At 53.3% G+C, this 27,573-nt stretch overlaps 2 protein-coding genes across 4 annotated transcripts in view; one reads left to right on the top strand and one right to left on the bottom strand.

Moving 5' to 3' along the window:
- The first annotated feature begins 2,172 nt into the window (after positions 1-2,172).
- On the top strand, positions 2,173-12,406 carry EMX1 (empty spiracles homeobox 1). The gene is made up of 3 exons (XM_057401276.1): positions 2,173-2,751; positions 4,302-4,486; positions 12,062-12,406. The coding sequence occupies exons 1-3, from the start codon at positions 2,388-2,390 to the stop codon at positions 12,227-12,229; spliced, it is 717 nt and encodes a 238-aa protein (XP_057257259.1). The 5' UTR covers positions 2,173-2,387; the 3' UTR covers positions 12,230-12,406.
- A 6,959-nt stretch (positions 12,407-19,365) lies between these two features.
- SFXN5 (sideroflexin 5) overlaps positions 19,366-27,573 on the bottom strand; it is a 98,627-nt gene continuing 90,419 nt past the window's right edge. For all 3 annotated transcript variants that reach the window (XM_057401273.1, XM_057401274.1, XM_057401275.1), the window contains one exon: positions 19,366-19,666. In XM_057401273.1, the coding sequence (XP_057257256.1) occupies positions 19,589-19,666 (78 nt within the window). In that variant the 3' untranslated portion in view covers positions 19,366-19,588. The remainder of the gene's footprint in view (positions 19,667-27,573) is intronic.

The raw sequence follows: 27,573 nt of genomic DNA, 5'->3' as shown, positions 1-27,573 counted from the left end.
GGCCAGTGCTGCCTGCCCAGTGCTGCTGCTGCCTGTGTCCCTCCACTGCTCCAGCAGGCTCAGTCGCTCTTTCGTTATAAAGGAAAATGCCTTTCTCTTCCACCCAGAGCTCCTCCTGGCCAGAAATCCAGCGGGAAGGCAGCAGCTCCCGGATCACCTCCTCCCAGCGATGCTGGAGCTAAAGTTTTCCTCTTAATAATCCTGGGGCTGAAGCAAGGCACCCACTTGGGGGCCCGTGTTTTATTCCAACGGGAGATAAAGATCCTGCCTGAATGGTGCTGGAGGCCTGGGGTGGGGGGGAGAAGAAACGTAGAGATAAATTTGGGTTTCTCGGCCGGTTTTCAGTGTAGCTCCTTTCAGAGCATCCATGGAGCTCGCCTGGACATGGAGCCAGGGCTGAAATCCCCCGGGATGAATAGGAAAAAATGGAAAACCAGCGTAAAGGTTTATAGTTTTCCCAATAGGGAGATTTATCCCTCGCTCCAAAGCGGCTTCCCCAAAAATAAGGCTCCTGAGGAGATGCCGAGCAGCCGGTCCCCGGCCGCCTCTTTCATTATCGCCCCGCAGGAGATGCTGAAATCCAGCGGGATCGGCACGGAACGACCCGCGGGCCCTGCGCATCGGGAGGGGAAACAGACCGGGAATGGAGCGGGATGAAATTGTATTACATTGATTTCAATTAAATCACACCAATGGTCCGGAGCCGGGCACAGCTCCCGCGTCCGAGCCGAGGGCTCTCCCCGCATTCCGCTTCCCTTCCCTTTCCTTCCCTTTCCCATCTTTCCTTTCCCTTTCCCCTTCTCCTTCCTTATCCCCATCCTTCCGCGGGTGAGCTCCGCTTTGCTGTGCCCTCTCCAGAAGCCGCTTGACCCAACCCCGCTTCTTTATTTCCATTTTTGAATAGAAAAATAGATTTCAAATTCAGGTTTCTGTTTTTCCTCCTTTCGGGCTATCAAAATAAACGCGTTTTGCCGAGGCGCTCGCTCCCGGTTTCGGCTTTAATTTCTGCGGGTTTCATGCAATTTTGCTCTCCTCCCTCCTTCCCAGCTCTTTCCCCGCATCCTCCTGCGGGCAGCGGGTCCGCGCAAAGTCCGCGCAAAGTCCGCGCAAAGCCCGCGGGCCTCGCAGCAGCGCTCCCCTCTCCGCGGGAGGGGAATGCTCCGCGCTGGGTATTTCAATCCAGCCAAGTGGAAAATCGACTTTCCCCCCGCTTTGGGCGGGCTGGCGGGACCCCGAGCAGCGCCAAACTGCGGAGCGAACTCGGGACGGGCCCGCGTAGGGCTGCGCGCCCCGCGGAACCCCCGCGCCGCCCAGGAAACACCCCAAAACGGGGGTTATTGGGGGGGGGTGTTAAACCAATTCCATTCATTATTCCCAGGATCGGACCCGTGGGAAGAGAGGGATTTTGTCCGGCGGGGGGGGGGGGGGGGGGGGGGGGGGGGGGGGGGGGGGGGGGGGGGAGGTCCTGCCTTTGGGGAGGGGTTGGCGTTACGCGGAGGGGAGCGGAGTTTGCGCGGGGGGGGGGGGTGTGTGCAATGTCTGGCTGTGTGTGTCTGTGTGCCCCTGCCGGCAGCTCCGAGCCGCGGGGTTACCAACGGGCGCCCCGGGTGTGGGGTTATTTTATTAGGTTTAAAAGGCGAAAAAAAAAAAAAAAACAACGGGGAAAAGGAAAAAAAAAAAAAAACGGAAAAAGATGTGGTTTTTTTTTTAAAGAAAAAAGATTTTTTAAAATTTATTACAATTTTAAATATTTATTATTCCTCCAAGAAGCAGGAAGGAGCCGCCCCGCAGCCGCAGCCCCTCTCCACAACTTCGCGGCACGGCTGCGGGAGCGGCTCCAGTCCAGTTTTTCGGGCGCTCTCTGCCTCCTCCTGCCCTCCCCTGCCTGTCCTGCCTCTCCCTTTCCTCCCCTGCCTGTCCTGCCCTCCCCTACGTCCCCCTGCCCTCCCCTACGTTCCTCTTGCCCTCCCCTGCCTCCTCCTGCCTGTCCTACCCTCCCCTACCTCCTGCTGCCTGCCCCTGCCCGTCCTGCCCTCCCCTTCCCTCCCCTGCCCGTCCTGTCCTGTCCTGCCCTCCCCTTCCCTCCCCGCCCGGCCCCATCTCCATCCCCGGTCCCGGCCCCGGTCCGGGCAGGTGAGGCCGCCCCCTCCGCCGGGCCCCGCCAGGTACCGGCTGTATTTGTAGCGGCTGCCCGGGGCTTGCGGGTGCGTGGGAACCCGCGGGGCGGGTGCGGGTGTGTGTGTGCGGGTGTGCAGGGCCGGGGGGAGGTTTCTTGCACACACACACACACACACACACACACCCCCGAAGGAACAGCCCCGCTCCGGCCCCCCCTCCCCTTTCCCCATCCCACACCCCCCCCCTCCCGCCCCATCCCGGCTCACACCATGTTCCAGCCGTCCGCGAAGCGCTGCTTCACCATCGAGTCCCTGGTGGGCAAGGACACCCCGCTCGGCCCCGGGGACCCCCCGCGCCCCGCCGCCCTCGCCTACCCCGGCCCCGCCGCTGCCGACGCCGCCGCTTTCACCCCCGGCTTCCCCGGTGCCGCCGCCGCCGGCCGGGCCCTGTACGGTAGCGCCGAGCTCGTCTTCCCCGAGGCCGTGGGGCACCCGGCGCTGCCCGTCGGGCCCCACCAGCTCGGGGGCTCGGCGCTGCCGCCGCCTCACTCCTTCTTCGGGCCGCAGCACCGCGACCCGCTCAACTTCTACCCCTGGGTGCTGCGGAACCGCTTCTTCGGGCACCGCTTCCAAGGTGAGCGGCGGGCACCGCAGCGGGGCCCGTTCACGGCGGGGCGAGGGAGAACCGGGGGCAGAACCTGTTGCTGCGGCGGCCGTGCGGGGCTGCGGGGGTTCGCGCACCGGTGCTCGATGCCTTTGCGCTCCCGGCGCTCGATGCCTTTGCTCGCTGGTGCCGGGGCTCGGAGCGAGGTCCCGGCCAGGCCCCGCGGGGTTCCCGGGGACGGGACCGGCGCTGCGGGCTCCTGCGCGGCCCCGAGGCTGGCGGAGCCGGGAGTTGGGGCTTCTCCCGCTCGGGAACGGAGGGGATGGATCGCGGCGGCTCCGGGATTCTCGGCGGGATTTCGTTTGATTTTAACGCGTTGCTCGCTGCTCCTTCGGATTCTTTCCTTCTTTCTTCTTCTTTCTTTCCTCCGACTCCCTCCATCGCCTTCCTCTTTCTTCTCTTCCTCTCCTTTTCTGCCTCTCCGTTTCTTGTATTCTTTTTTTTCCCCTTTCTCAGTCTGTATTTTGTTCCATTTTCCTTTCCTTTCCTTTCCTTTCCTTTCCTTTCCTTTCCTTTCCTTTCCTTTCCTTTCCTTTCCTTTCCTTTCCTTTCCCTTTCCCTTTCCCTTTCCCTTTCCCTTTCCCTTTCCTCCTGTCCCCGCTCTCCCTGCCGTGATGCCCGGAGGTCCCGGTTGTCCCGGAGGAGCCCAGATCAGGGTTATCTGCTCGGCACCAACCCCTCGCGTAGCTCCGGGCTCCGGCTGCTCCGCCGGGGATCACGGCCGCTGCCGGCAGAGCCCGGGGCACCGGCCCGATACGATCCCGATCCCGGCCCGGCTGAGCTCAGCCCCTCCGCCGAGCCCCGCTGCCGGCCTCTCGCGGGTTTCCCTTCCCTTCGTTTATTTCTCTTTCCTTCCGTTCATTTCTCTCTTTTCGGTATTTTTTTTTAATCTATTTTATTTCGTTCATTTCGCCTTCTTCTATTTCCCTTTTTTATTTATTTCTCTCTTTCCCTTCGTTTATGACGTCTTTCTTTTCTTTCTAACACTTTCTTTCCTTCCCTCTTTATCTCTTCGTTTCTTTCTCTCTTTTTTCTCTCCATCTCTCTCTCCGCTTCTTTCTCTCTTTCGTTTCCTTTTCGTTCTTCCTTTCCCACTTTCCTTCTCTCTTTCTTCCCTTCTCCCTTTCACTCCTTGTTTTCATCCTCGTCTTTCTGCCTTATTTTAGTTTCTGCCTTTTCTTTTTCTTTCTTTCTCACTTCTTCCTTTCTGCCTCCTTTTTCCCCCTGCCACTTTCATCGCCCATCTTTCTCCTCTTTATTTATCTTCTTTTTCTACCTGCTTTTTCCCAGCCCTTCTCTCTTTCCTTCCCTCCTTTCCCCTTCTCCTCCCGTTGTCCCATGTCCAGCCCCACCATGGGACCCAGAGCAGCATGGCCAAGGCACCGCCGTGCTCACTGGGACCAAGCTGCACTCCTGGGTACCCCGTGTCTGTCCTTCCTGTACGCCCCGGGCCCATGGAAGGGGCTCTGGGTGTGCTGGGGCTTCCAGTGCAGGCCCCTGATTCCTCTCACTATCCCCAGGGAGCGAAGTGTCCCAGGAGAGCCTGCTCCTCCACGGCCCCTTCGCCCGGAAGCCCAAGCGCATCCGAACCGCCTTCTCGCCGTCGCAGCTCCTGCGGCTGGAACGGGCCTTCGAGAAGAACCACTACGTGGTGGGTGCCGAACGCAAGCAGCTGGCCAGCAGCCTCAGCCTCTCCGAGACCCAGGTACCCCCAAACCCAGGTACCCTCAGACCCAGGTACCCCCAGACCCAGTAACCCCAGACTCAGCCACCCCCAGACCCAGGTACCCCAAAACCTATTTACTCCCAGACTCGGGGATCCCCAAACCCGGTGACCCCAGATCCAGATACCTCCAGACCCATGGACCCCAGGTAGCCACCAACCCACAGCCATCAGCCCCACTGTCCATCCATCCATCCATCCATCCATCCATCCATCCATCCATCCATCCATCCATCCATTTGCCTGCGGGAGCAGCTCAGCATTAGGCAGCAGATACAGCACTAAACATGCTCAGGGCTCTGGCTGTACTCTACAGAATTCCACCTGTTTTTACCCAGGAAACAGTGGCTGATCCGTGCCGATTTGGGTGATTTTATCTTTGTGGCGCAGCGTTCCTTTGGTTGTTGCCGTCGTTCCCGGCTGGGAATGCCGGGCTCGTGTTACGCCGCTCTCCGGAGCGGTTTTCCAGGGCTATTTCTTGCTTGCTGGGGGTGTTTTCCTCGAGAGGAAGATCCGGTTTTCAAACCCGAGTTTAAAAAAGGAGCCGCACCGGGATCCCCTTCCCTGGGGAGCTGCAAAAATGCTCCTTGGTTCTGAGCTTCAACCCTGCGGAAGTCAGGAAAGGCGAAGGAAATAATATTTCCTTTATCTCTGCTTTTACAAAAGCCATTCCACAGGGATTTAGATTGGATGAGACCGGGGAAAATTGTAGGGATAAAAGGAAATAGAGATCATACGGCGCTGGGGGAAAACGGGGGAGCCGGGGCTGAGCATCTCTGTGTGTGTCCAAGCACGGTGTCCTGGTGAGCGGCTATTCCCAAATGTTCCCGGTGAGAGTCCAGTTTCCCGTAATATTCAGTATCTGAGTCTATGGAGAAAGTTTTCTCTAAATTCCCGTTAGGAAGTTGGGCCTATTCCCGAATTAATTTCGTTTCTATCCTTTATTTTAATTGGAAAACCAAGCCGGAGCTGTGGGTGTTCCCGGTCCCTGCCTGGCTCATCCTCACCGGGCTCTGCCAAGCGAAAACCTCCCAAGTTCCCGGGAGGAAACTGTGGGAATGCGCAGGGATGGATGCAGGGACGGTGCCCTGAGCCCACAGGATCCTCCCAAAGCTGTTTGTATCCTCATAGAAATAAGCAGTAAAATCAGAGCATCCCGACCCCCGGCCCCGCGGCTCGCAGGGTGCGTCCATAGGGACCCTCCAGCTCCGCTCCTTTCCCTTCTGTCACCTCTCCGGGCTGAAAACGCTGTGAAAAGCAGGGACAAAAAGAGCCCAAACAACAAAACCCAGAGGTCAAAGAACAAACAGAGACTTGTCTGGGCGGAAAGGGCAGCGGCGGGATGCCCGGAGGGGAGCTCAGCTCCGCGCTGCCCCGAGCCGCAGAGCGATAATGCAGTTTATTAGGGGAAAAAGCGGAGGCATCCGTCCCTAAATCCACGCGGAGATCTGGCAATGGGAAGAGGCATTATAGATACAGATGGAATGGATGTTTTGCTGCGCTGCGCGGGGTTCTCTAGGATGCTGTTCCCATTGCAGGCGCCGGGCGCAGGGCAGGGAGCGAGTGGGGTCGTTCGTCCTTCCTTTCCGCATGGCTCCAGGCAGAGAACGAGCTGGGAAAGGGCTGGGATTGGCAGCAGCGGTTTGCAGGGGGGTCTGTGGGCTGGCAGGGACCAGATTTTCCCCTTGGGCTTTAGGAAAATAGTCTTTTTTTATGAATCTTTTAATTATTTTTAGGGAAATAACCCCAATGTGCAAAGGGATGGGATACAGGATGAGCATCAAAGCACAGGAGAGTGGAAGAGTCAACCTGGCTGGTGACTGTTCCAAAAGCAGGATTATTATGATTACTATTATTATTATTATTACTACTATTATTATTGTTACCATTATTATTGCCATTATAACAATTATTACTATTATTATTATACTTTGAGCTACCTGGTCTAGTGAAAGATGTCCCTTCCCAGGATCTTAAGGTCCTTTCCATCCCAAACCATTCCATAATTCTATTATTCTATTCTATGCTTATTAATTATTATTAGCAGTATTATTATTACACTGAATCCAGTGAGGAATCCTATGCACACGCAAGGCTCCCATTAAAAACCAGCCCCTTTTCCATGACACACATCTCCTGTATGACTGGTGACACAGGCGTGCTTTCACCCTATACAGATGCTCAGCCCCACATCCCAACCCGCGGGTGGGTGCCTTGGATTGTTTTTCAGTGGATTTAGCTGCTTCCATAAGGAGCTGCCGGTGATGGCTCGGCCTGGTCCTATTTCCCAACTGCTTTTCCCACTGGAAAAGGGAGCTTTGCCCACTCCAGGTCCCCCAGCCGGGGAGCAACACCTGGAGCAGCCCAGGGGGAAGGTGAAAAGGGTACAGGTACCTGCCCAGCATCAGGAAATGCCTTGGGATATAGGGTGGGGAAGGGTGGAGGTGTTTAACCCCTTCCCATCCTTCCTCCTGCCAAGCAGCTGCATTAGTCTGGGCTGAGACAGGCCCATGGAATGACAGAAATAAAGGCACTGGGGGGGGAAGCAGCGGCAGCTCATGGTCCCAAAGCAAACACAGAAAATGGGATGAGGCTGGAGCGTGTGTAGGGCCAGGAATGTGGGGTGACCTCTGCAAGAGCAGCCATGGGAGGAGATGGGTGTGATGGGATGACAATGTGGGACATGGAATGTGTGAGCTGGGTGGTGCAAGGAGGTTCAGGGATGCACTAGGGCTGGTGCGACGGGAACGGGATGCGTGTGCTGGGTAGGTGGCGAACAGGGAGGATGTGGGGGTACCAGGCTGGACAGCACGAGTGGTTGCACCGTTGTGCCCATCGCTGGTGGCATCAGGTCACTTCACCTCCCCCTGGGAGCATGCTGGGCTGGGAAATGACTTCCCTGAGTTAATTGTGCATGACACAGCCCACATCTCCCAGCAGAACCTCTCCATCCTCGGGCAGCGCAAGATGCAAACCCTGCTCCGGGTCTCAAATCTGCCTTCCCAAAGCTAAGGCCTCTCCTTGGGTCCTGCCAGCGGGAGGTTTGGGGTTATTCTGGAGGCACCGTGGATCCCAATATTCCCTCCCAGCGCTGTGTGTGCAGAGATGGAGGCGAAGCAGCCCTGGCTGCAGCAGTAATAATTAACTAAGTGAATACCTGGGAATCACAGAGGAGAAAGATGCACATCCCAGATACAGCCAGAGAGCACCCACATGACAAGGCCTGGGGCTGGCAGTGGTGCCCCATTAAGGACCATCCCCAAAACCAAGCTCTTAAAAGTTATGGGGTGCTTTTAGAACAGTCCCAGCTGGGGCTGCAGGTGCTGGGGAGGGTTCAGTGTTGAGGGTTCAGCTTGAGGAGCAGCACTGCCCTTGGAGGTGATGGCACATCCGGGTGACAGCACAGCACAAGTGGTGTCACCGTGTCTGGATGCAGGTGATGGTGAGGCTGATGTCTTCCGGTTACCATCCAGGCTCAAACCCATGCTCTCAGGCTTTGGCAGGGTTTGGGCCATCATCTAGGGTATGGGTGCATGAAGCCACCATGGTTTTGTTGTCCCCAACTTGGGGATGGCAATGGCACCTTTTAGCCAGAGCCGATTCTCTGGGTGCTGTCAGTGTCCCTGAAGCAGAGCATCATTTCCCGGTGGATTGAAGGGTGGATTCAGGGGTGGAAGCACAGCTCATGTGCAGCAAACCCGTGGTGGGAGCCGTGTATAGGGGCAGGACTGGGATGCAGGAGCCAGCCAGGGACCGTTCCCATCCTGAAGCAGGAGCATGGGGATGCAGCGACCCTGGAGGCAGGACCCCAGGAGCATCCCACTGCCTGGATGCACAAACACCCGGCATGACAATGGTTAATGCAGCAAGAGTTTGGGAAGGGATAAAACCCCAGGAATGGGGGTTTAAACCAATTACTCTTGGAGTTGGGATGAGGCATCGTAGGGGGCAGCTTATCCCTATGTTGCCCACTGTGAGGTTCTCACACTTCTCTCATTGTGGCTTCTGGCCTGTTGGAGAGAGGGATGCGGCATTGAAGGGGTCAGGGAGCCCGTCCAGCCTGGGAACATCCCCATTCCTGCAGCTGGGAATCACAGGAGAGCCTCATCCTGCAGGATACAGCCGTACCGGGCTGCGTTCTCCAAGCTGAACCGCTTCCCCCCTCCACCCCTGCTTGCCACAGAGCCTCACTCAAGCATCTTAATTGCTTTATGCCTTAGTTTCCCGTTCTATAATTTAGGGATAAGGCAACTTCCCTGCTCCCAGAGGGCTCCGAGCTTTAATTAAAGTTTACAAAGTGCTTTGCGGTTGCTGAATGAAAGGCACCAGCTCAGCATTGTTCCAGAAATGCCCCAAAGCAAGGAAAGCAAATGGTTGGAGTCCAGGTTATAACATACGCCGGGGCCATAAAGCCGCTGTTTCCATAGACTGGGCACGCCTGGAAGTGCAGGGCTCCTCTGCGTGGTGCCGGTGGGATGCGGTCTGAGGTGGGAATACCGGCCTCAGCCTCGCTGCCAGCAGCTCCAGAGCAGGAGGGAAGCTTTGCCTGAGGGTGATGCTGCAGGAGAAGGGGGAAAGCGGTGATGTTCCCGCGGGATGAGGGGCTGCAGCGCTGCTGGAGGGGCTGCGGGCGCCACATCCCCTGCCAGGGGCTAAATGCTGCAGCCTGGGCTGGCAGCTCTGGCCGAGCAGCGGCACCTAGTGTCCTGCATCCCATCCCGTGTCCTGCATCCCATCCCGTGTCCTGCATCCCATCCCGTGTCCTGCATCCCATCCCGTGTCCTGCATCCCATCCCGTGTCCTGCATCCCATCCCGTGTCCTGCATCCCATCCCGTGTCCTGCATCCCATCCCGTGTCCTGCATCCCATCCCGTGTCCTGCATCCCATCCCGTGTCCTGCATCCCATCCCGTGTTCTGCATCCCATCCCGTGTCCTGCATCCCATCCCGTGTCCTGTATCCCGTCCCGTGTCCTGCATCCCATCCCATGTCCTGCATCCCGTCCCATGTCCTGCATCCCGTCCCGTGTCCTGCATCCCATCCCGTGTCCTGCATCCCGTCCCGTGTCCTGCATCCCGTCCCATGTCCTGCATCCCGTCCCATGTCCTGCATCCCATCCCGTGTTCTGCATCCCGTCCCGTGTCCTGCATCCCGTCCCGTGTCCTGCATCCCATCCCGTGTTCTGCATCCCATCCCGTGTCCTGCATCCCATCCCATGTCCTGCATCCCGTCCCGTGTCCTGCATCCCATCCCGTGTCCTGCATCCCGTCCCCTGTCCCGTATCCCATCCCATGTCCTGCATCCCATCCTGTGTCCTGTATCCCATGTTCTGCATCCCATCCCGTGTTCTGCATCCCATCCCGTGTCCTGCATCCCATCCCGTGTCCTGCATCCCATCCCATGTCCTGCATCCCATCCCGTGTCCTGTGACCCATCCCGTGTCCTGCATCCCACCCCGTGTCCTGCATCCCATCCCGTGTTTTGCATCCCATTCTATGTCCTGCATCCCATCCCATGTCCTGCATCCCATCCCATGTCCTGTAACCCATCCTGTGTCCTGCATCCCATCCCGTGTCCTGCATCCCATCCCGTGTCCTGTAACCCATCCCGTGTCCTGCATCCCATCCCGTGTCCTGCATCCCATCCCGTGTTCTGCATCCCATTCTATGTCCTGCATCCCATCCCGTGTCCTGCATTCCATCCTGTGTCCTGTATCCCATGTTCTGCATCCCATCCCGTGTGCCGTATCTCATCCCGTGTCCTGCATCCCATCCCATGTCCTGCATCCCATTCTGGGTCCTGCATCCTGTGTCCTGCATCCCATGTCCTGCATCCAGTGTCCTGCATCCCATCCCATGTTCTGCATCCCATTCCATGTCCTGCATCCCATGTCCTGCATCCCATGTTCTACATCCCATGTCCTGCATCCCGTGTCCTGCACCCAGTGTCTTGAATCCCATCCCGTGTCCTGAATCCCATGTTCTACATCCCGTGTGTGTCCTGCATCCCATGTCCTGCACCACATGTCCTGTATCCCCTGTCCTGCATCCCGTGTCCTGCACCTTGTGTCCTGCATCCCATGTCCTGCGTCCCATGTCCTGCGTCCCCTGCATCCTGTGTCTAATACTCCATCTCCTGCATTTTGTGTCCTGCATCCCATGTCCTGAATCCAGTATCCCACATCCAGTGTCCTGCACCTCATGTCCTGCAGGACCAAGGAGCTGGGTAGCATCCTGCACCACTACTGCAGCATCCTGCCTGTGGCAACCTGCGTTGTCTGCAGCATCCTGCATCCCTGGCTATAGTATTCTGCACCACTGCATATAGCATCCCTCATTCCCGGCTGCAGCAGGTAGGGCTGCTGCCTGCAGCATCCTGCATCCCATCTGCGGCATCCCTGCCTGCACCATACCTTGCTATACTATCCTTCACCACTGCATGTAGCATCACTTATTCCTGCCTGCAGCATCCCACACTGCTACCCCTGGTATCCCTGCATCCCTTACTGCAGCATCCCACATCCCATCTGCAGCATCCTGAATCCCTGGCTGCAGTATCCCACATCCCCAGGCGCAGCATCCCTCATTCCTGGCTGCAGAATCCCTCACTGCTACCTCTGGCATCCCGCTGCAGCATCTCACAGCCTGGCCGCATCATCCCGCCTCCCTGGCTGCATCATCCCGCATCCCTGGCTGCAGCATCCCGCATCCCTGGCCACATCATCCCGCATCCCTGGCCGCAGCATCCTGCATCCCTGGCCACAGCATCCTGTACTTCCAGCCACATGGGTGCCCGCAGCATCTCACACCACCCACCACGTGGGTGCTTTCAGCATCCCAAACTCATCACCATGTCCATGCTGACATGTCCAGCCCCCGCTGTGGGCCATACTTCCACCAGAGATCCCATTGGAGTGGGATGCTGGGGCCTTGGGCAGGGAAGGAGGGTGTTATCTCCAAGGATGGAGACCCCAGGGACAGCATCCAGCCACCATCATGGTGGAAAAGGTTTCCTGAAACCTAAATGTAGTAAATGGATTGCTTCTAATTGTAATTATAATTCATTATCCATAATTAGCTCCCTGGCTAATGGAGCCACCCTGCCCTGGGACACAGCTCCTGGCTGGTGGCATGGGGACGGCTTTGTGTGTCCCACGGCCTCATTGGAGCAGTAGCCAGCCAACACCAGTGACCAAGAGCAACGGGGATGGGTTTAGCAGCTCCCACTGTGCTTGCGCTGATCAGGGTGCAGCCCAGACACCAGGGTGATGGGCACAGGGTTGTGGCGCTGTAAGAAGGGCCCTGTTTATCTGCTGACCCCATGGCTCAGGTGCGACTGAGCGACCTTCCCTTGGGTTCCTCTGAGGCTGGGATGTGGCAGCATCCTGCATCCTGCAACCCAACACGTTCATCCCCCCCCATCCCACCCTGCCATGGGCAGAGGGGAAACTGAGGCAAGGCAGGGTTGCCACCTTCATTGTGCTGGTCCTCGAGGAGATGAGGCCTTGCTGCCTGGTCGCCAAGACCCCCACAAGCGCCCCTCTCTCCTTGTCCCCCAGGTGAAAGTGTGGTTCCAGAACAGGCGGACGAAATACAAACGGCAGAAGCTGGAGGAGGAAGGACCGGACTCGGACCAGAAGAAGAAAGGTTCCCACCACATCAACCGATGGCGCCTCGCCACCAAGCAGTCGAGCGGAGAAGACATCGACGTCACCTCCAACGACTAAGGCAGGGACAGGCTCCTGGTGCAGCCACCATGGAGAGGAACCCGGGGGAGGACGGGGGCACACGGGTGGCATCACCAAACGGACTCTAGGGACGTCGTGCTCCGAAGCCACCGCCGCCGCCACCCGATGCCTTTCCTTGGGGACCCCTGGCCCGGCCGGGGACCCACACCCCGTCCCCGTCCCCGTCCCCGTCCCCCCCCCCCCCAGTGCCGCTGCCCGGGGCATCCCTTGGAGGTGCCTCTCGGGAAGCTCCCACCGCCGAGCCGAGGAGGAAGAGGAGGCTGCAGGGACCGCGGCCCCGGGACGCGACCGCGCATCCTCCTCCGTGCTGGAAGGCGTCCGTCAGCCATGAGATCAAATCCAAACGTCCTACCGAGATGCTCAATGTGAACCCGTTTCAGTTTCCTTTTTCACTTTGATTTCCTTCCCCTCTCCCCTTCCCCCCTCCCCCCCCCCCGTTGTTTTTTGTTTTTTTTTGTTTTTTTTTTTTAATTTCATTTGACACAGTTTTGGTTTAATTTATTCTTTTCTTTCGGTGCCTGTGTGCGTGCGTTCCCTGTCGTAGGTAGTCAGCAGCTGTAGTGTGTGTTACTGCGTGGTAATAAAGAGCAACGTGCTGGAAACGTGTCTGGTTGCCTTGGTGGATGGAGGTGGGGGACAAGTCCCCCCTCTCTCATCACTGAAAAGCCATGGGGGTGCTGGTGTCCTTCTTGTTGGGGGGACACAACCGGGTGTCACTGTGGAGGGATGTGTCATAGAATTAGACTCATGGCATCGTTTGGGTTGGAAGGAACCTCAAAGCTCATCCAGCTCCAACCCCTCGCCATGGACAGGGACACCTTCCACTAGAGCAGCTTGCTCCAACCTGGCCTGGTGTCCCACAGGAGCGATGGAGCCGTGGTGGCCCCATGGTGGTGGATGCTGGAGGGATGAAGGGGGTGGCAGGACAGGGGGGGTCTCCCTCAGGAGTCCCACTGCGGGTGGCCGCAGGTATGAGAGGTATGCGGCAGCTTCACAGCTGCAATGGGGATTGGATGTCGGGAGAGGTTCCACACAGCGCTGCTGGCCGGGAATATCCCACCCCAGGCAGGGATACCCCCAGGGTGGTTGAAAGGACCCCTCAGTTCCGGGCACGCCAGGACCCCAGCAATGAGGGACTTGGGTCGGGGGGGGGGGCTTGGGGGATGAAGGTTGGGTGTCCTTCCATGTGTTGCTGGGGTTTGAGGGAAAGGACTCTTACAATCATTATATATATGATTAGATACATATAATGGTTATATATTTATTATATATATGCATATTATATATTATATTATATATAATATATAAAATATATATAATGATTATTTGTGGGTTTATGTACATATGTGGTATAGAATCAAATACATATAGAGAATCATATAGAGAGTCATATATATATGTGTTGTAGATCCTATGCATTATAGAACATATATATATGTGTTACAGAATCAAAGGTTCATAGAATGGTTTGGTTTGGAAAGGACCTTCAAATGCCATCTAATTCCAGCACCCTGCAATGAGCAGGGACCTCTGCAACTATACATATATAATATAAATAATATATACATATAAATATAATAATTATATAGGATATACTATGTATACACACTTATATATACATGCACACAATAGATACATTTATATAGGTGTATATAATGTGTGTATATATTATATTTTATAATGTATTTATACTATATATAATATAGTATATATAATGAATTTCCTAAAGTTATAATGCATTTTATAATGTAGGCTATAGTTTGTAATATAGAATTATATATTGTTATATGGAAATACATATAAGTTCATATTGTAAGATATATTTACATCTTCTAGATTGTAGTATGTATCTTATGTGCATTGTATATTATATATATTACATATACACATTATATATGTATATATTCACATTATATATTTTATTATATATAATAGACTATAATTATATATAATATTATATAGTACACATACACACTCACACAAATAAGTGGTCATTCCTGCTGTTGGGAAAGCCCCCTCCCCATGCTCCGAGGAAAAGCCCATCCCCAGCAGCTTCCCCCCCGTCCAACCAGCCCATAAACCCCTCATCTCTTCATGACCCCCTTCAAATCCCGACACCCTCCCCATGACGCAACGGGACACGACCACCACCACCGGCTCTTGAAACGCGTTTATTCCGGACGGATCCGAGTGTTACACGAAGTGTGGCGGTCGGGACTCGATCGGGAAGGTTAAAAAGAGCCAGTGGGTGCCCAGGGTGGGGGCGGAGGTGCCTCCACCCATGGAGGTCCCATGGAGGGACCGCTGGAAGACGTGCCGGAGCTGGCATCCCAAGGGATTTGCCGTTATCGCCGTTCTAAGGTGCGTTCGGATCAGGGTCTGCATGAGGAGGGGCAGCTGAGGATGCTGGGTGCAAAATAAGCCATAAAAAAAGGGGGGGAAAAGCCAAAAGTGGATGGATGTTTCCTAAAGCGACCCAGGGTGATGCCTGGGGCTGGGGGTATCTACCACCAGCAGGACCACTTCAAGCCTCCATCACCTGCACACCCAACACCAGGAATGCTCGCAGAGCCAAGCCAGCTTCCCAATGAGCTTATCCATGCCCTAAAAGCCTTGGCTCAAAGGCTATCAGGATCTCACCACAGCACTCCAGAGTCCCCACCCCCTCTTCTGAAGGACACCCCAGGCTCTAGATCTCCATCACAGCCTTTCAAGAGGAGCCAATTGAAGCAGAGGGGACATCAACATCATTTGGCTACATGGCACTGGTATAACCTTGAGATCTACCAGCATCGCTTGTCCCAAGGTGGAAGAGTCATCCCAATGGATAGAACCACTGGCACGAGGTGACCTGCTGGGCATCCCACCAGGACCTGGCCATGCACAGGGATGTAGAGCAGAGAGATGAGCAACAAGCAGAACTGGAAGGAGCTGAGCTGTGCCCATGCTGAAAGGTGGGTTGAGGATATGACACAAGCCTGGGGTTGTCCCCTGGCCAGCTCAGGGAGCAGCCAACAGAAGCATCTTCCAGAAGGGCCTCAAAACTTCTCGCTGGCACCTTTAGCTGCAACCTGGTCCTCATTATTTCTTAATTAACATATCCAAGAAATCAATTAACGGCGACATTTCTAATTAAATACTACAGGAGATGATCGTCTCATTATTATTATCTGCCGAGGTGAACAACTTGATGAGTGTGGTGGGGTTTTCGCTCCCCGTTCCTTCCACTTCCCCAATTATAGGGAATCAGAGATGCAAATGGCTGGGTTGTTCTCGCAAACTGAAGGCTCCTCTTTGTACATTAGGCAAGTCCAAGAGATTAATTAGCTATTAGTGGATGTGCATCATGTTATCATTAGCTGTTGTGTGTAGTCTTTTCTGGCACAATTTGCTGTCCTAATAAACAGCATTAATGTGCTGCCGCTTCCCCAGCTCCATGCATTTCGTTCCCAATGCTGGAGGAAGAGTGGAACGTGGTATTTTGGGGTTGGCTGGAGGTCCTACCATGGATGGCAGCAAGCGTGACGAGATGGTGGTGGGACCTTTGCATGAGGGAGCCCAACCTTAAGCTGCTTTGGGAGTGAAACATCTGTTAAGATCCATAAGGGCCAGGTTTGTGCTTTTGTGTTGCTTTGAAAGGAAGACGCATCTCAAACATCCCACCTGCATGTGGTGGGATGGTGGTGGCTCAAAGGCTGAACCTCATCAGTGTCCCAGCACGGGGACACTATAGCCTTGTGTTCCTCAAGAGTTTGGGACCATAGGGCCACCAAAACGTACTCCTCAAATATATCCTGCTTGCCATCAAGGCAGGGGACAGCAAGGAAAAGGGCAGCAAAGATGGGTCTGCACCACCCTGGATGTCCAGAGGAAGGGGACACACATGGGTTTGGGAGATGTTCTTGGTCTCCATCCCCACGAGTATCACTAATACAAGCACTACCTCACTACACAAGACCTGCAGATGCTTTCAGAAGAGGTTAGGCAAGGGAACTGGACCCCATGAGGTGGTGGCTCTCCCTTCCCAGCTCCAAGGAGGACCCTTTTCCTAGTGTTTGGGGCAGGAGCCACACATTTGGAGGCACATTTAGACAACATTTGAGAGCAAACGTTGCCCCCAGGCTCCCAGAGGCCAGGATGGGCTGCCTGTTCCAGCTCCCAGGACAGACACCGGCACGCGCCTGGCTCAGGACCTGGGATGCTATTCCTTTCTCTGTACAAACCACTGAGTTGACTGAGACCCATTTCCATGACATGTGAACAGAAACAAGTTTGATGGCAGGGGATAAATCCAGACTCATTTATCCCATTTGATTGTATCTCGTTCGCCTGCACAGCTGCTTTTGAGCCAAGCCTGGTTCCTCTGACATCCCTCAAGCTGGTCCTCACCCCCTGGAGCAGGATCAGGCCCTTAGGATCCACAGCAAGAAGACTTCAGTCTGTTCTCCCCCAAAGCAACGCAGTCCTCACTGAGCATCACTCAATTAACATGATGAGCATCCCCTGCTAATTAACAACCTGTGTGGGTGATGTGCGTGCAGGGAACGCATCCATACACGCTTCCCATCATGGAGAACATTAGGAATCGGCTCTTTCTTGCGGCAGAACTTGCTCGAGCCATGCTTTTCCTTGGGTGCCTCCTAAAGAAATCCAGCAAGCAAAGCACTGATTCGCTTCCTCCACCGCAAATTCCCTTCTCCATCTGCGGGCCCCGCAGGTAGCCGGAGCTCACGTTCTGAAAGCTCTGATCCACGATACAATGCAAAACCAAATCCCTGTTTCCCTCCTTGCTCCTCCTCTCCAAAGCACAGTTTCCACCACTTCCCCCCCAAAAAAACCAGCCTGGGATGAACAAGCTTTGCAGCAGAATGGCTCAGGCAGTGACAAAACACACCGGAGAAGGGGAAATGATCCACCCAGACAGACACCGGAGCCAGGAGGCATCTCCCTGTCAACACAAGAGGCTGTTTCTCTGTCAGCCTCGCATTTCCATTCAGGAGGAGGAAGAAGAAGGCAAGTTGTGCCTCCGTGCCATGCCATGCAGCTTGGCTCCCAACTTGTGCGGGCGCAGGGAACCAGAAGCTGAAGTTTCGGGCTCAGAGTAGCGTTTTCCCTGCGGCACGCACATGTGGATGTGTGTGCAATGGGGTACCTGCACCCCCAGCATCCGACAGCAGCCCTTACCTCCTCCCACACCCTGCAGCAATGCAAAGAGCCCTTTTTCAGGCACTCAGCTCATCCCAGCTAGATCTCCGAAGCCTTGCTGCTGTCCATCCCACTGGCAGGCTGCTCTTTGGGGATTGACAGCATCCCTGCTCCCCTTTCTGGGGTTGGAGGCTTTTCTTCCTCTTTTTCCCTGCTTCCAGGGCCCCGATACTGCACTCTGCTGCCTGTAGGACAGATGCCCATGTAAATGTCCCTAGGACAGATGCCACCTCCCTGCAGCATCTCCAAATCCCAACTGGAGCGGATGGAGTGACCTCGCTTCCTCCGGAGCATACATTCATCTCATCTAGTGCATTAGAACTCTAATGGGTCAAAATCCAGCTGTTCCTTACCCTCGTGTAAATTCAGAATAGCCCCTGAGTGTAACTGGGCCCATTCTGTGTTTCCACCAGGGTCAGGGAGCGGGAGCTGGCCCAGCAGCAGCAGCTATGGAGAGCCCGGGGACGGCCTCTCCTCCCCTGCATGCTGGTGTGTAAATCCTCAAATACGGGTTTGTTTTGTGCAATTATTTCTGATCCACACCAGGGCAGGGACAGAATCAGTCTTCCTGAGCTGACCCCACCACTGGGGACTCCGGTTCCTATGGGTCTGACTCCAGCAGGAGTGGGCTCAGGCCTCCTGATTCCAAGCATTGCAATAAATCCTTCTAATACATTCCATGTCAGTCGTGATTTGGTTTCCCTTTCTCCCCCCACCCCCCCCCAAACCCTCAATAAGTTGGCATTTGAAGGATGCCACCAGCCTGTGTGTTGGTCGTGCCCATCATCCCCATGACTCCATCTCTACAATGGTCCTAGAGGCAGATCTCACTATTCGTATGGTCTTCTGCTGGTGATGGTGTCCAAAATCTGCATTAACTCCTCTGGTCCTCAGGGAGTCACTCAGGGTTTACTCTTGGGTGCAAGATACCAGAAAGCCAAATTATGGGAGAAGAAAGGAGAGGAAGAGGAACAGAAAGAGAAAGAGGAAGAGGAAGGGTAAAGGGAAGATGAAGAGGAAGAAGAAGGGTAAAGGGAAGAGGAGAGGAAGAGGAGAGGAAGAGGAGAGGAGAGGAGGGGAGAGGAGGGGAGAGGGGAGGGGAGGGGAGGAGAGGAGAGGAGAGGAGAGGAGGAGAAGAGAAGAGAAGAAGAGAAGAGAAGAGAAGAGAAGAGAAGAGAAGAGAAGAGAAGAGAAGAGAAGAGAAGAGAAGAAGGAGAAGCACATTCTGTCCTCAGACAAATAGCTTAGCCAAGTGTGGCTCAGCCAATTAGCTTAGAATAAAAGCCTTACTTTAGAGGATCTACGTTAGGTGGGACCAAGCCCATCCTTCATATCTGTGCAAAGGAAAAGAGCAGATTGATCACATTTATGGCTATAAGATCCTCTCCTACTCAATGTATGGGCCCATTGGCTTTCCAGTATCTTGGAGCCTAAACAGAAGGCATTGTGGACATGCCCAGCTTTAGGCTACTGTGACACCAGGCCTTGGGAGCGCAATAAAAGTCAGGATGCCACCAGGACCACCTGCAGAAGATGGAGACATGGAAGGCACACAAGCTGTGACCCTCGCTGTGCTAACGGAGCATTGCACGTTGAACCATGGAAGATTACTTTTGCTCATGATCACAGGGGCAGGATCAGCATGGAATCAATACAGGACCCTTATCGAGCACCCTATCAAGAGCTTCACATTCCTGCACCCGTTGCTGTCTATGGAACTATTTCTGTGCAGCATTAGTGTGGAGAACACAAAAGTTGCTGGGCGAAGTTAGTAGCAGTCATGTAGTTAGGTATAACCACGTAAACACGCCGTTAAACACCCCTCCGTGCAGTGCTAGTGAGTTCTGAGAGTCTTCTTCAGCTACTTCTCTAAAGTGTTTGACTGTGAAGTTTTGTTGTTGCTGCTCCTGTTGCTAACGTGAAACTTTTAATATTAACCTTTTAGACTGGTGTGAGGTGTCAGCTCTCTGCAAGTGTTAATTTACTCCCGGTTGGCCGGGAGCAGTAAGACATTACTATCGCTGAGCTCTAGGATTTGTTTTAGCTTGTTGGTGCTTTCTTTGCCCCAGTTGGGATCGCAAGTTTCCCCCTTTCCCTCCCCGTATCTTCTGGGCTGAGATGGTCTGCTTCCACTTACAGTCCTTTATTGTAGACTACAGTCTTACTGGTGGTGGCCATTGCGATTTCTGGCTCCAGATGAGATGTCTCGATCTGTGAAACCAAAGAGGAGACAAGATCAGAATCGCTGTGCTGCAGCAGGAGCTCAATGGATCAGTAAATTCATGTGGAGAGGTATGATATGCAAATAATACCATGTCGATCATGCCTTTTCCGTGTCATTTTAATGTGCTTCACTCTGCTCAAGTCTCAACACAACCCTGTTTGGAGTGACTTATATTACATGAAATGATGCCCGCTCGCTGCCTTGCTATAATATTCCATGAATTATAGAGTGTCTCTGCAAATCAAACATATCCCACCCATCATTTTCCAGGAGATATCTCTTCCTTTCCCGCAGCATGGTGCTAGAAGGAACCCAGTCCCCAAAGCTGTTTGCATCCATAGGGACCAGCCAAGGGCTGTGTGGTGGCACAAGGGGACAGTGCTCCCTCATCCAGCTCCTGGACCAGGGCTCTACTTCCTCCAACACGGAGGGATCAGTGCTAAAATCCACCCACCTCTTCCTCTGTCTCCATAAGATCTCCAGCCTTTTCCTGTATTTTCCCTTTCGCTGGCTTCACAAGAAGCTCTGAATCCCTCCAAACCTCTGCATCCCCGCGAGCGATCCGGGATGCTCCCATTTCCCACAGCAAGCAAAGATCCCGCTCCCAAGCGGGACAGGGCACCTTGCAAGACCAGCCTTTGAGGAATCCTATAGGTTGACTTGCTGCTGTCGCTGACACAATGCTAGGAACCCACGTTAAAATCGAGATGCTTTTGAAAATGTTTAACCTAGTTAGACAAATTAGCAAAAATTTGTGCAAAACAATTTAGGTATTTAAAATATTCAATGTTTTTAAAAACTGGAAAAACTGTTCTTAGCTTTCAGCTGCAAAAACCCAACAAAATATAACATCAAAGCAATCTTAACATGAGGTGCAACATAACCCTTCAGCAAAGCTGTTAAACAGCTACTGGAGCATCATGGGAAATAGCACTTCATTTATTCAAATGCACATATGTCAGGTTTTTGCACCATATGTCATTCCAAGCTATTTACAGTAATAATTAAATCTTAATCAACGTTTAACCTCTGTAAAATGTTTGAAGGGATCTAATCACCCTTCAGACTGCACTAATGAAGGAGAAATATATAAACATAAAAAGAAAATGATGCATAGATAGCACACCAGAAAGAACAGTAATTGCAAAATTGTATTTCTTTTAAATATAATCAGCAAATTATGTAAAGTAAGCCAACGAGTATTTTAAGTGAAGACATCTTGGGTGTCAGAGGTGTGATCAGCTAATTTTGTACTGCTATCCATAACAGATGTAGCATATTTTCTTTTCGTGCCATTATTAGCAACTTCACCATTTCTTTCTGAGCTGAAACACAAAGTGAAGCATTGTGCCGGGGAGAGCACCCAGCGAAGGTGCAGGAGAGGCTCTTCTCACCGACAGGATCCATTTTGAGGGAGGATTAAGTCGGATCTGCCTGGCTCTGACGCAGCTTTTCTTCCTATTGTTTTCTTCTTTTTCTCCCAGGGACGGGAAGAAAAGCTCCAAGGTGTTGGGGCTGGGGTGGTTTCGCCATTGGCATGAGAATATCGAGGTGGGAAGTGCTTTAAAATGACCTGGAATTGGGTTATTTGACCCTGAGCATCCATGGTGGTGCTGGTAGGGCTTGGGGACGTGGGGCAGCTTGGAGAGGGCAAATCCCAAGCTACTACAGGGAAGCCTCCATAGGGAGCTAATGGAGAGCCACCACAGCCCACCCCTCTCCACCAGGGGCTGGAGAGGTGGTTGCTGCAAAGGCAAAGGAGGAAAGTCACATCTGCCCTGGTGGACCCCACATTCATGGTCCGAAAGCAAGATCCACGGGGTAACAGTGAGGACTTGGATGTGCTGAGTCTAGAAGAGAGGAGTCCAAGGGAGATGTGGTGGTATTTGTGTGTGCAAGAGGATACAGCACGGAAGAAAGGAGAACTGTTTCGTTCACGGTCTCTTGGGACACCATTCAAAAAGCATCGAGTAGGATCCAAGCTGAACAGCAGGAAGAGTATCCTAGTGGGAAGGAGCAAAGTATTGCAACCAAATGCTTGGGGAAGGTGTGGTGTCTCTGTGGTGGGAAGTTTTCAGCACAGATTAGATGAAACCCATCAAGAATAGTTTAAGCAGAATTGAGCTTGTCTTGATGGAAGGAGACAGATGAGATAACTGCTGGTAAGTCCTTCCAGCTTCCTCCCATGGGTCCAGGAGGAAAACAGCCTCCTTTCCCTGCATGGCAGCACTCTTCATTCATAGCAAGGCTGCACACAAGGCTGTTGGACGGGATGGCTTTAGGAGGGACAGGATTGAGGTGTGAGTTCAGAGACAGATTCTGGTGTCTGAGCAGAAGGTCAAGGGAATGAATGCCTAATGCAAGATGGACACAGGGTCAGGGACTCCTCTGAAGATCTTGAAAGAAGATACCATTGGTCATAGACATTGCTCTGGAGCTGCATATCCCCGAACTCACCTAAGCCCCTTTCTGCAGCCTGGGATGATGTGAAACATTATTTGCTGGGATGTGACCGGTTTCACTGGAGCAACCTCTGGAGATGTCTTTCTGGTTAACTTGAATAAAACAGACATTAAAACCTGCTCTAGAGCCTCAGCTACAGGAGCTCCAAGGGGTGCAATTGCACCAAGGACGGAGGTACAAGTAACTTACTCTTCCCATTGGGAAATTAAGTGCAGAAGAGCAAGGAGAAGCATTAGGGTGCTGGGCTCCAGATATTAAGACAACTTTAAGACACAACCTTACTGTGCACTGCTTCAGCCTTTGGATCCCTCAGGGCTTTTTGTTGGAAGGGGTAATTCCACCTGCTTTGGTGGAGGCTGCTATTCTGGCCCTCCAATATCCTGGACCTGCTTGCCCACTGGACATGGCACTGTGAAGCACATCTGGAGGCCCTGTGAAACACATCTGGAGTTTCTTGTCCGGTTTCTTGTGTCTCAGCTTCAAAGAAGACCCCACAGGAGGGTCCTTCCTGGTCATGGCCATGCTGGAACCCCTCTAACAGGGAATGCTTTCCATGGAGGGTGCTCTGAGGAATAGGTTCTACCCTGTTGGGGTAGAATGCCACATGGGATGACTTTGTCCTTTCAAACTGACTGCCCACCATGGGACTGGGTTTGAATTGTGTCCATGCTCTTCCTCCTGGTAAGGTAGATCTACCTGCACTGGGGCAAAGGATGATCTCACTCCTTGCTCTGGAATGACAGCACTGAAGTGCCTACTGGAAAAGGGCCTTCAGCAATGAATCCAGAGAAGTCCAGGAGGGACACAAGCTCACAACAGCACTGAGGACACCAAGGTGTAAAAGTATTGCTCCAAGAGAGTGCTGCTGGAGGCTTGTTTGGGGAAGAACCCCGGGCTTTCAAGCAGTAATGACCACTCTGTATCCTGACACAACTGCATGTATGGATGTCAGGATAGAATGAGGCAGAGGGAGTAGGGGGAATTACTTCATCCCTCTGTGAAGCTACCAGAAGCTTTGCTACAGATGCAGGGAGATCCTCACTGGGGACAAGGCCGAGGTGCATCTCCAAACTCCTCCAGCCCATCACAACACCTGAGAGCCGACACGGGCTGAGGATGCTCCTCTTCCCTCTAGCACCCAGCCAAGTGCCTGAAGCAAGAAACGGTGTCCCCTGACCTTACTGAAGCAACTGTTTATAAACCAGCATCCCCCAGGTGATGCAGGCAGGGCAACAGCGCTGGCTCCTGAGTGGCAATCCTGACCCGGTGAAATCTATCCCTCCTGGGGAACAAAGCCACCGCAAAGGGACTCGCCTCTCGCCGTGCCCACCGCGCGCCAGCTCTCTTCCCCCCATCCCTGCCTTGCAGTGGAAGCCTCTCTCATCAGCACAGACAAGGCTAATTGGGGTGATAAAGAACTGGCTCCGAGTGCTGGCGTGGGCTGGAGGAACAAATGGTGCGGTGGTCACAGCTGGTGCTGCGGAGATGGAGAGGGAGAGGGTGTGAGGCAGGCTCCCGGCTCCCAAAGTTCCGTCAGCCCGTGTTGGATGCGGGGTGACGAGGTGGGGGGCTCTGTGTGTGTGTTTTGCATTCGCTGCTGACACGGGTGTAGCGTACAGGCGCGTCCGGTGAAGCAGAAGCAGGCAGAAAGCAGATGCTTTTTGTTTGGGGTTGATACTCATTTCTATCCCAGCTCGGGAAAAGGTGTAGAAAGGAATGTGCTCCGAAGAGTGCAGGGAGAGAGATAGGTCTAGGCACGCTGCCAGGGATCCTGCAACGATATGGAAGGCAGCTAGGGGAGACAGGAGCAGATGGATTTGGCATACAGCTCATCACTCAGCCAAAAAAAGGGAGAGGGGGGGAGAAGAAGGGAGAAAGCAGCCAATTTTGGGAGGGGGAGGGTCATGAGGACTGACGGATGCTGTACTGGGAGGTGGGGGAAGGGAGGACCAGGCTGGTCACCGCATCTTCTGCTGCTGCCTCGGCCGTGCCAGCAAGGGGGATGTGATGGTGGCCCCGGTTCAGCTCTCCTGGCCCTTCCAGCAGCCCTCTGGCATCTTCTCCTGGGCCATTCGAGAGCAGGGCAATGGCTGAGGTCAGTGCCAAGCTAATGGAGCACTGATGAAGCTCAGTGAGCTGTAACAAGGACTGTGGTTAATAAACGGCACTGTAGAATCATGGAATCGTTTAGGTTGGAAAAGACCTTCAAGATGATCAAGTCCAACCGTTAACCCAGAAGTGACAAATCCAACACTAAACCACATCTCTAAGTGCCATGTCTTTTAAACATCTCTATGGACGGTGCCTGCAGCCCTGCCCTGGGCAGCCTGTTCCAATGCTTGAGCACCCTCTGGGGCAGGAATTGTTCCTCAGCTCCATCTAAACCTGCCCTGGGGCAGCTTGAGGCCGGTTCCTCTTGTCCCATCCCTTGTTCCTTGGGAGCAGAGCCCAGCCCCTCCTGGCTCCATCCTCCTGTCAGGCACTTGTAGGGAGCCATCAGGTCCCCCCTGAGCCTTCTCTTCTCCACACTGAACCCCCCAGGTCCCTCAGCCCTTCCCCATCACCCCTGTGCTCCAGGCCCTGCACCAGCTCCATTCCCTTCTCTGGCCCTGCTCCAGCACCTCAAGGTCTCTCCTGTAGTGAGGGGCCCAGAGCTGAGCACAGGATTTGAGGTGCAGCCTCACCAGTGCCCAGTACAGGGGCACAATCCCTGCCCTGGCCCTGCTGCCGCACTGGTGCTGATCCAGGCCAGGATGCTGGGGGCTTCCTGGCTGCCTGGGCATGAGCTGCTCACGTTCAGCTCCATCAATCAGCACCCCCAGCTCCTCTTCCATGAGCAGTTTCCAGCCACTCTTCCTCAAACCTGGAATGTTGCAGGGGGTTGTTATAGACCCAATGCAGGACCCAGCACTTTGACTTGTTGAACCTCACACCACTGGCCTTGGCCCATCAATCCAGCCTGTCCAGATCCCTCTGCAGAGCCTTCCTATCCTCAAAGCAGATCAATACTCCTGCCCATCTTGGTGTCATCTGCACACTCACTGAGGGTGCTCTCAATCCCTTCATCCAGGTCAATCATAAGGATATTAAACAGAACTGGCCCCAATACTAAGCCCTGGGAGCACCAGCTGGGACAGGCCACCAACTGGTCCATTCACCATCACTCTTTGGGCTCAGCCATCCAGTTTTCTACTCAGTGAAGAGCATACCCATCCAAGCCATGAGCAACCAGTTTGTCCCACAGAGTGCTATGGGAAACAGTGTCAAAGGCTTTACAGAAGCCCAGGTGGACAACATGCACAGCCCTTCCCTCAGCCACTAAATGGGTCACCTCATCCCAGAAGGACATTGGGTTAGTTAAGCAGGACTTGCCTTTCATAAACCCATGCTGACTGAGCTTGACCACTTTTGTGTCCTGTATACATGCTGCATGCACTCAAGATGATCTCCACAACCTTCCCAAAGTCTGGCTGACAGGCCTGTACTTCCCTGCATCCTCCTTCCAGCCCTTCTTGTCACATTTACCTACTTCCAGTCAACTGGGACATCCCTGGTTAGAGAAGACATGAAGGACCAGCAGCTGTTGCTTCTATGGTGGTGACCACTGTGCACACATAGATGGAGATGGGCACATCCAGCACCATGAACAGGTTCTGCTCTGTCCTCGGTGTCCTCAGTGAAGAAAGACCACGGTTTTCCTTGGATAGATGAGCTACTGCTCATCAACCATGCCATGGTCACCAGGCACCTCTGCCTGTAACTTGATGCAACCATGGCATGAAAGCAGCTCTATACAGTCCTATGGAGGCTTCCTTTTGCCTTCAACCTGTGGCCACCCAATGCAACTCTACCAAGAAGAGGAACCTCATTAAATCTATTTTAAGATACTTTCTTGGGGTCAAACCCCATCTTGATTGGGTTTTCAATGATCTTGGTCCCATGGTAAGACTGCCTAAATGTTCTTTCAGATATCTCAGACCTTCCTTTCTTCTTTCAATTGACAGTAGCTAAACCCATGCTGATGGGACCAAAATCACAGACTGAACCTGTGCTTCGTTTCATAAGGTTTTCCAAAACTGGGAAATATAAACTGAATGAGCTAAAGACATCAAGGGCTTTTTCCTCCTCCATTCAGATAAACCCTTTCCAAAGCTTTTCCCAGACATCAGAATTTCAAGTGCTCTCCATGGATCCACTCATTAAGGAACGAGATGAGGAAATGGTGCTGGCTAAGGATTGTCTCGTGGAAATGCTACAGACCTATGGCCAACTGAAGGTGAGAGAATACAGGAAATGCCCCATGTCACCCCAAACCAAATCACAGGAGACGTTCTTCACAACATACCCAGCCTCTGCTTAAAGAGTCCAAGCAAGAGTGGAGCCACAAGACCTCTCAGTATCCTGCTTCAAAGGGCATCAGCCACCTCCGTGGCTCACATTAGTCTAAGTTCAGACTTACAGCTTTGCACTTATCGACCTGCTGCATCAGGAGCTCGCTCCTGCCAGAAAGTTTCGTCCCATGAAAGGCTTCAAAGATTCTTAAATCTCCTTTGTTACAGTTCATAGAATCACAGAATCAACCAGGTTGGAAAAGACCTTTAAGACCATAGAGTCCAACCGTTCCCCAGCACTGCCAAGGCCACCACTAACCCATGGCACTGAGAGCCTCATCTACACGGTGTGTGAACACTCCCAGGGATTCCATCACTTCCCTGGGAAGCTTGTTCCAATACAGACAGAACTCCTGCTTCTTCTCTACGAGGTAGGTTACTGTTTGAGCTATTGGTGTTAAAGCTCTTCTCTGACCACTTCCCAGTTTTTCTATGTAGTTAAAAAAACTATGTACCCCAAAACTGGACACACTGGTTGAGAGATGCTCTCATGACTAACGTACGTGGTAACAAATAACTTCATAAATAACTGATACTCAGTTTGCTGGCCAAATCACAAAGCTGGGGGGAAATGACTTTGAGATCAACCTCAATTTGATTAGGTTTCCCTTCAAACTAAATAAAAATTGAGCTTTAGAGTTGACCTGTCCACTTCTCCTCATTTTCTGTTTCCCTCAAGTCTTACAGACCCCCTCTTTTAAATGAATGTTCTGTTTCCATAAGAAAAAACATCATATCTAGTCAAAATGTTTTCTCAAGAGCATGGAAATGAGTTATTCAACTCCATTTCCACCTCCGATGCTGAGTAAGGTGTTAGCAAAACATAACCAGAGCCTAAGAAGCCACTCACAGCCCAGCAGTCGGGTGTCCCTCCACCCATCACTGGTGGCACCATGTCCGAATCTGGCCCTACCTGGGATGCAAGAGCCCCATGGCTTGGTGGAAGCCCACTGATGGTTTTCACACATCCACCTTCCCAAAGAAATGCCAACTTCGGGGTCAGCTCAAGAAGGGAGGGATGGATCCCCCCGGAATGCAGG

Source organism: Pezoporus wallicus, unplaced genomic scaffold (assembly GCF_028554395.1).
Source record: "Pezoporus wallicus isolate ANWC-B61680 ecotype Strahan unplaced genomic scaffold, APGP_CSIRO_Pwel_v1 contig_8837, whole genome shotgun sequence".
Lineage (NCBI taxonomy): Eukaryota > Metazoa > Chordata > Aves > Psittaciformes > Psittacidae > Pezoporus > Pezoporus wallicus.
Note: the sequence above shows the minus strand (reverse complement) of the source record. Positions and strands in the feature narration are given on the sequence as shown.